This window comes from Limulus polyphemus, unplaced genomic scaffold, assembly GCF_000517525.1.
Source record: "Limulus polyphemus unplaced genomic scaffold, Limulus_polyphemus-2.1.2 Scaffold1693, whole genome shotgun sequence".
Classification (NCBI taxonomy): Eukaryota; Metazoa; Arthropoda; class Merostomata; order Xiphosura; family Limulidae; genus Limulus; species Limulus polyphemus.
Window position 1 is genome coordinate 139,310 of NW_013667303.1, and position 8,723 is coordinate 148,032.

At 30.3% G+C, this 8,723-nt stretch overlaps 1 protein-coding gene across 1 annotated transcript in view; it reads left to right on the plus strand.

Moving 5' to 3' along the window:
- Nucleotides 1-8,723, plus strand: part of LOC106464577 (probable RNA-binding protein 19) — a 38,222-nt gene that overhangs the window by 10,117 nt on the left and 19,382 nt on the right. The window contains exons 4-12 of the mRNA XM_013924729.2: nucleotides 1,332-1,467; nucleotides 3,543-3,607; nucleotides 4,087-4,185; nucleotides 4,923-4,997; nucleotides 5,681-5,747; nucleotides 5,986-6,057; nucleotides 7,076-7,152; nucleotides 7,996-8,031; nucleotides 8,226-8,301. Of these exons, the coding sequence (XP_013780183.1) occupies nucleotides 1,332-1,467; nucleotides 3,543-3,607; nucleotides 4,087-4,185; nucleotides 4,923-4,997; nucleotides 5,681-5,747; nucleotides 5,986-6,057; nucleotides 7,076-7,152; nucleotides 7,996-8,031; nucleotides 8,226-8,301 (703 nt within the window). The remainder of the gene's footprint in view (nucleotides 1-1,331; nucleotides 1,468-3,542; nucleotides 3,608-4,086; nucleotides 4,186-4,922; nucleotides 4,998-5,680; nucleotides 5,748-5,985; nucleotides 6,058-7,075; nucleotides 7,153-7,995; nucleotides 8,032-8,225; nucleotides 8,302-8,723) is intronic.

The following is an 8,723-nucleotide window of genomic DNA, read 5'->3' on the forward strand; positions in this document are numbered from 1 at the left end:
GTTTTTTTTAGTGTTAACTTTTATAATGTTTTCCTTCTTGAACGTACTAATGGTGTGTTTTTTTTAGTGTTAACTTTTATAATGTTTTCCTTCTTGAACGTACTAATGGTGTGTTTTTTTTAGTGTTAACTTTTATAATGTTTTCCTTCTTGAACGTACTAATGGTGTAAACTCAAGTGTACAGGTAAAAACTCAAAGATTAACTTAGTAATTTTTAAGTTTTGTCTTCCATGTTTTTGTTGATGTAAAAAAAAAAAAGTACCCAGATTTTTGATTGCAGAAATTTAGAACATTTTTCTTACATTTAGGTGAAGAAAAGTGTAACGAAAAGAGAAGAGTAGATCGGAGAAAGTACTTGAAGGGGTAAGAATAACTGTCATAGAAATAGTAACAGTAAAATACTACATAAGGATATTTCATAATGGTTTATAAATGGTTTGTGTTTAATAATAAATTATGGAAATAATAGTTATCTATGTATATATTTATATCTTGAGTGACTTTATTACTACTAGGGTATTTTATAAATAAATTTATAAGTGGTGGGTAGTTACTAGGGGTGCGTATCTCATCATAGTAAATCGATACGATACGTATCTAGATACAGAAGTTTTACCAATGGTTTGTTACAAAGTTTGACAGTCTTGTCTGTAATTTATTATCTATATTACTAACACTGTCTTATTTAAGTACTTCACAATTTATAGCTGGCAAGAGAAGTCAAATAAAAAACTAATATCTGTATATCTATTCTGTTATGTTACTTTGCATGTTATGTTTTTGATAAAAGAAATGAAAGATTGCCAAATTTCATGAAGATACATTAATTGTATCGTATTGGATGATGTATCGATACAATTGTATCATACCTTCATGATACAACACTCATATCGTATCGCTATATCACGAGACCCTCTAGCAGTTACTCACTTAGGATGGTGTAACTAGTTTCATAAACCTGCATTAATTTGTAGACAAAATTTCAAGCTTCTAACTTGGGTCATTTGTGATCAAAGTTCCACTTATTGTCTCCCTATCTTTGGAGCTTTTAACTTTTATTAAAATGTTTGCTTGATCTTATGGACACCTAAAACTTTTACAAAGAACTAAATGATAAGAATTCATCTTTTTTTTTAATCCAGAGAGAAATGTAACAACACTATTGACTGAAAATTTTGTAGAAGCAATTTGAAAATTTGTAAACCTTGTAATATGCTACTTTTCAAAGATAGCTTTGATTTTGTTTCATCAGTTTTATCAAATAATCAGTCATCTGTTATATTTAGATGTGTAATGTTATTTGTCTGCTAATACTTTAATATTTTCTGTAGCTTAGTGAAGATCCAGAATTTAGAGAGTTTCTGGAGGTTCACAAGAATCGTACAACAAAACCATTATGGAGTGATGACATTCCAACTGCTGTGAAGGAAACAAATGAAAATGTTACTTCTTCAAGTGTTGAGCCAGGTAATGTCACTGATTATTCATTACCATACGCAAGTTACTTATTTAGGTGAACAGTGTCACAAATTCTGCAGCCACAAAACTACAGCTTTGTAGTAGTGTTGACATGGAGAAATATACACATAGTTCAATAGAAATAAATAAATTTCAATGTTCTAAAATTAAACATTTGCGTAAAATAAAGTAAAATTTTGTTACTTCTATAGAGCAGGAGTTTCTTGGCCTCTTTCATGAAAAACACATAATGTGGTGCATTTTCTAGACACATAGGGTGATGACTCCTAGCTAGGCCTAACGGCAGCATGTGCATTTTCTAGACACATAAGGTGATGACTCCTAGCTAGGCCTAACGGCAGCATGTGCATTTTCTAGACACAAGGTGATGACTCCTAGCTAGGCCTAACGGCAGCATGTGCATTTTCTAGACATAAGGTGATGACTCCTAGCTAGGCCTAACGGCAGCATGTGCATTTTCTAGACATAAGGTGATGACTCCTAGCTAGGCCTAATGGCAGCATGTGCATTTTCTAGACACACAAGGTGATGACAACTAGCTAGGCCAAATGGCAGCATGTGCATTTTCTAGACACACAAGGTGATGACTCCTAGCTAGGCCTAATGGCAGCATGTGCATTTTCTAGACACATAAGGTGATGACTCCTAGCTAGGCCTAACGGCAGCATGTGTATTTTCTAGACACATAGGGTGATGACTCCTAGCTAGGCCTAACGGCAGCATGTGCACTTGCCAGAAACACAAGGTGATGACTCCTAGCTAGGCCTAATGGCAGCATGTGCGTTAGACAATGATTTCCCCCTGTTAGTTACAAAATCAGCTGCAAATTACCAGTTGCATTTACTTTTGTGAATAAATAAATACATGAGTCGCAGGGCAAAATTATTCTAAACAGAAAGACGATAGCCTAAAGTTGTAACTATTATCTACAAAAGAATAATGTAGTAGTACCCAGGTCAGTGAAGTAATACGACTCCATCCTGGAAATATGTAGATTAGAAAACATCAATAACCATGACTAAGGAGACCTTATAAAGTGGTTTATTAACTGGTAAATGTATGTAATTTCTTTTTTATTTTTATTATTTTTGGGGGACCTAAATTTTATTAATGATTCATCTATTTTGTTTATCACTCTGGAATCTGAAACTGGGTGGGCAAAGTTGTTTGTGTTACCGTTATAAGTGGGAGGTACAGTTCTATTTACCACACCCACATATAAGTTTGATACGTACGCCCATGAGGTGGACATTCAATTAACTGAGAACTTCTACTGAAGAAAACTATATAGTTAATCTTAGAATAAATAGAGAACCCTTATAAATCAGAATAGATAAAAAATATTGAGAAGTAGCAAAAAGAGGCATATGTGCATTGTTCATTCATCCTGATTTTTTTTGTGAAATCTACATCTTTTAGTCTCAAAACTACAGGTTGTGGTCTTTCTTATATGTACTTAGTTATGTGAAAAATCTGTACGTGATGGAGAAAAATGGATATCATTTTCGGATTCAGCAAACAGAATTTACAGTAAAACATGTAAAAATTTCAAGACAATAAAACCATCTGAACCCTGTATAATTGTGTTTTAGTACCTGTGGTGGGCTCAGCATAAATAGCCCATTGCGTAACATTATGCCTAATTACAAACAAACGATACTAATAAAAAAAACCTTCATTGCTGTCATGTTTGCTGTGAAGTTAGTGAATCAATGTAAAGTCTGTTCATATTCACTGCTGATAGGTAAATTTTATTTTCATATTCTCCATTTATGTGTTGTAGAAATATATACACTGCTTGAATATGTCGTATTTTGAGGAGATATTTCTCATATTTTTACATTTTACAGTGTCAGTAAATGTAATTAATAGACAGAATGAGCTCTAACAGAGAGACAGTTAAACAGTACATGAATTTAATTCTCTACTATGCTACTGCTCTGGTTTATCTTCCGTATTATCCCACTAATATTTGTTTTCAGATTATCAAGTTAAAACAAAAAGTGTTTACTTTTACAATTTGTAATTTACAAGGATGATAATATACTAATTGATGGTTGCAGACTTGACAGAAAAATGTGGTGTAAAAGCAGTTCAAGAAACTTCAAAAGGATTGTCAGATCTAGAAGTAAGTGTGGTGTAATATTAGATTAAGTACTACATGTTTTGTTTATTTTTTCCCTTTCCGTTGGTATTTGAAATTTCCATGCTTTAGTTATCTTTAAATGTTTAGGTCGAAGAGTTTGGTTAGTGGTTTTATTTTAGTTTGTGTTTAGTTATTAAAATGTCATCTGAACATTTAAAATAACATTAAAATCATGAAACGATAAAAAATAGTTCCAGAACATGAAAAATTATTAGAATTTGCTCGATACGAAAGCTTTTTCCCTTACTGTACTGATCATATGAATATAATGTATGCATATTTTAATTAAGAGTTCTGAATTATGATGGTAAAAAGAGCATCTTTGGGGGGTAAGTTCTTCATCATTGTATTTGATGTATCTTTTAAAATGGCAGAAGTATCCTGTATAAACAAACACCTGCCTGTTATACGACTTGTATGTGAATTTTGTGAAATTACCCTGCACTTTTCTTTGCATAAAGTACTTGAAAACTAAAGTGGTGCCATCTGCTGGTGGTGATGATATCGAGACAGACAGTGGACGTTCTTCACTTGAAGACAGTGAAGAAGAGAGTCCAAAAGTAAGTCAGAAGAGTTGTTATTAGATGATGTTGTTTTATAATGCATCAATTTGCAGACTTCAGAGTGAAATTATTTTCATTTTTGGTTGTTATAATGTAAATGTATTTAGTACTTCCGAAAATTATAATGTGACATGACTTTTTTTAATACTTGTTATCCAAAACCATGTAATAATGATCAGTTTTTCAAATTCAGAATTCGCAAAGTTTGTACTTCGAAAAACAGTTCTGTTCGTTTAACAAAATAACATTTTTGTTATAAATCAACAAAAATACAAAGAAACGTATTAATATTGAAGCTTTCTACTGTCAGTTTTGATTTATGTTTTAATGAACACTCCTGAAGATGCTGTAAAGCAAAACGTTGAGTGTCTAATTAAATAAAAACAACATTTTGGTGTTATATGGTTGTTTATTTCCAGCACTAATATGTCTTCTATATACCAATATGCAATACAGAAATTAAATAAATATATATGGAAACAAGCTGTTATCAATACTTTGAGAAATTTTTCACTTTGTAAAATAAACTATAATTTTGATAAAGAAAAAGTAAAATTTGAAATCAGAAATTTAATTTTGTTATTAAATTAGTGTTTGTGATAAAGAAAATATTCGAGTTTTCGGTTATCATAAGACAGTTGTAGGTTTAACTTAAAATCATTTCTCTGCCAATCTGACATTTTTTTATATGCAGAATTGTTATACATAATTTTAAATGTTATACTATCTCATAGAAACAAGATAAAAAAGGAACAAGTCACGAAGAATTCACTTTAAAACTTCGAGGGCTTCCTTACAAATGTAAAAAAGTAGGTATTGAAATTCATTTACTTGTATAAAATATTTTTTGCGAGTCTTTAGGTATTTAACAAAATTGGATAAAGGACTATCGGAATTTCTTTTCATTAGTTAGTATTTATATTTTCTCCAAGTACTTACAAAAATTATTTATAGTGTTTGAAATGATCCCTGTACTTTTATTTTTTTAGTGGACAATTTAATTTGTGTAACAGTGTTATAACACAGAGTATATAAATAGTGTTAAGATATTAATTCTTACAACAGTACCTAAAAAATTAATCCAAAAGGTTCTCATTAAGGGTAAAATTTTGCTCGGCCTGTCAGCACTGTTATTTAATTTCCGTATTTGCATGTATTTTAAAGTGATTCATAATGGTTACAAAATTCTAACAGTACAATTTCTAAACTCTTTCAGTGAATTCTTCAAAAATATAGTAGGTTAACTATGCACTTAAGTGAGAAAAAAATCTATGAAAACCTTCACCAGTCGGAGATTGAACACTAACATTACTCAAAAAAAGTTGTTACACAGTTTTAACGAGGCTTAAATTTCTATATCGTTATTTCCTGTACAATTCTATGCCCACGAATCTTTGGCTTAAAATATCAGATTTTATTTGTTAAACATTAAACTTTGTTGTTCCTTTGGAATGAAGTATATATTTCTAATACGAAATATTTCACGGTTTAGAAGCATATTCGGGACTTCTTCAAACCACTGAAACCAGTAAGCTTACGATTACCTCCAAAAGTAAAAGGTAAGGTGTACATGGTAACTCTTGCTCTAAGTGAATAAGTTTTAATTTTTTTGTGTGTGTGCAGAAATTAGGGATGCTAATTTAACTTCAAGTTGACTGTTTATGCATATTTATTATGTTTGAATTTTATTATAACTCAGTTATCTTATTTCTGGACAGGATGCATTTTTAGTAATCAGTTGTTTTTTTTTTGTTTTAGAAAGAGTATAACTGAAAGTTTTTATCTTCATCTTATCAGGGATTGCTTATGTTGGTTTTCGGACAGAAAAGGACATGAAGCAGGGCCTCGTTAAGCATAGAGGCTTTCTTGGTAAGTGTCTTCTACAAGTGAGGTTATGTAATGCTTCTATACAACTTTATAACCAATTTTTTATGCGATGTATAACCAGTTTGTTTCGTAGCCTCTGCAACCATTGTTGATAAAGAAGACTTTTATTTACTGTCTGACCAAATTGTATTGTGTTTATTAATTATCTCCCCCCAGTGGGTCAGCCGTAAGTTTACAGACTTACAATGCAAAATCCAGATTTTGATTCCCTCTGGTAGACAGAGTGCAGATAGCCCATTGTATAGCTTTGTACAAAAAAAAAAGTTAATTATCTTTATAGACAGAGTTTTTTATTTTAAGTTAAATCGTGTCATAAAACCATCATAAGTATGAACAAATATATGTAATCTTTAAATGTACCCCAGGGATTCTAGAAAAATCAGTTTTAATGATCTGTATATTTGATTTTTGTTACATAATATTAAAACGCTTTCTTTATTCATAATTTTTTATATTGTTAATGTTGATAAAGCGTTATATCACTTAAGTTAAATTAAAGAAAAGTTAAAATGGAGATATAAATTTGTTCCTATGAGAAATAGTGAATCATTGAGTGAAATTACAGTTCACTGATTATCATTAAAGAGAAGAAGCCTCCCTGATGGATCAGTAATAAGTCTTGCGGCTTATAACGCTAGAAACCAGGTTTCAGTACTTGCAGTGGGCAGAGCCTTTTTATTTACTTCAAATACTTTGATAAACCTTTCTCCAAGACCTCTTTATTCAAATACTTCAATAAATCTAGCTACAAACCGACAATACCTTTTTCCCTCCACAAATTTACAATCCAGCATTCCAAATAAGTCAATCCTATTCATAATATCTATTATTATTATCATCTCTGTCTGGTACTTGTTTCTAAAGGGTGAAATCCCACTCTTTCCTTTTTTGTTTGTTTGCTGTTAAGCGTAAAGCTACACAAGGACTATCTTTATTTGAAGCAAGATTCATTTTGGTCTTTATGTAATTAGATGTCACTAATATTGAACGGACTTTGCAGATGGTCAAAGAATTAGTGTTGTTAAGTATAACAGGAAAGAAGACGTTGAACAAGTCATAAGTGAGAAACAGAAGAAAGTAAGTGTCGGTGATCTTTGACTAGCATAGTTTTTTGTTGTACGGTTTCTCAAAGTATTGTTGTAGTGTAGTTCTTTTCTTGACGGGTTCTTTTATATCATCTGACTCAAATAATTTGATGTCCAGTCCACTTAATGATAATGAATGACATTATCTTTCTTTAACATTTCTACAAACTTGAATACTTGTACTGTAGCAAAATTGCTGTAGACCTACGTTTCAAATAACATTTACTAACACAAAACAAATCAACTTGTTCATAGTAACCATGAGAGCTAACACTGACTGTTTCGTTCTTTATCTTCAAATAACTCAACCTCTCTTATCTATATCCTTAACTATCTTTCATCTCATTCTCTAACTAAACTAACTTCACAATGCTTCATGGAACATTGTATTTACAATCTACATTTGTCCTAGATATTTCTAGGAGTTGCTTGACCTCAAGTCCTCTAGCTTACATCTAAATTAAACAAATTACAATATTTACTGAACTTTAAAATTGCCAATTAATGTCTGTTTGTATACTAATACAATTGTAACTATTTAAAGTTCAGTTGAACGGTCTTTTAAACTTATTTCTGGTTAGAATCATTAAAGACAGAACTCATAAAATGTTTCTGTATTATTAAGTATTAAGTAATTTGTTCTAATAGTTTAAAGCTTTGTTTAACACTGAGGGTTTCTATTAACTATAAAAAAATATATTTTTTCATTGTTGGTTTTGGTTCACCTTAATTTAGCATGCAGGAAAAAAAAACATGACTGTTTCTTTTAAAATGTAACATTCCTTGAATATCATATTTGGTTTATAATTTTATTTTTATTATCATTATTATTCAGAATCCTGAAACTGAACCTGAAGAATCTGTAGCTGAGGTAAGATTTTATGAGTTTAAAATTAAAATTTTACAATTAAAAGTTATTTTAGAAAGCCATTGATGTAAATAATAAACAGATTGTTTTTGTAAAGAAGATTTAGACTGCCTAGTGAATGCTTTTTAACTTTACATAGGGTTCATTTATATGACTTGTTTATGCTAAAATAATACAAATTTCTATTTTTTTTTTAGTCGGGCCGTATTTATGTGCGAAACTTAACTTACTCTGTGTCAGAAGAGGAAATAGAAAATCTATTTAGTAAATATGGTAAGGAAATCCAGGCTTGAGCATAGAAATTTGAATATGTTTTCTGTTGTTGTTTTTTGCATACTTTTGTTAATGTGCTGATGAACAGTTGTCTTTTCTTTCTTATAAAATATTATTTTTTTTCATTAAAATTAATATTCTAATCATAATATTCATATCCATTAGTGCTAAAGATATATATATACACACACACACACGTATATAATATATACTTAAATACACGCAACTGTTTTTTATTATTAAACGTTTTTATCTATTTTTTAATTTATTTTTAATTTTATTTTATTTTTGAAATTATAAAAACTTAAATCTCTCACAGATGGCAGGCATAGTTTAACTTCTCTTATTTATCTGGTTTTGTCTTACATACTTCAGAATGGAAATGAAAGAATAAGATATTATTATATACACCTAGAAAAAAG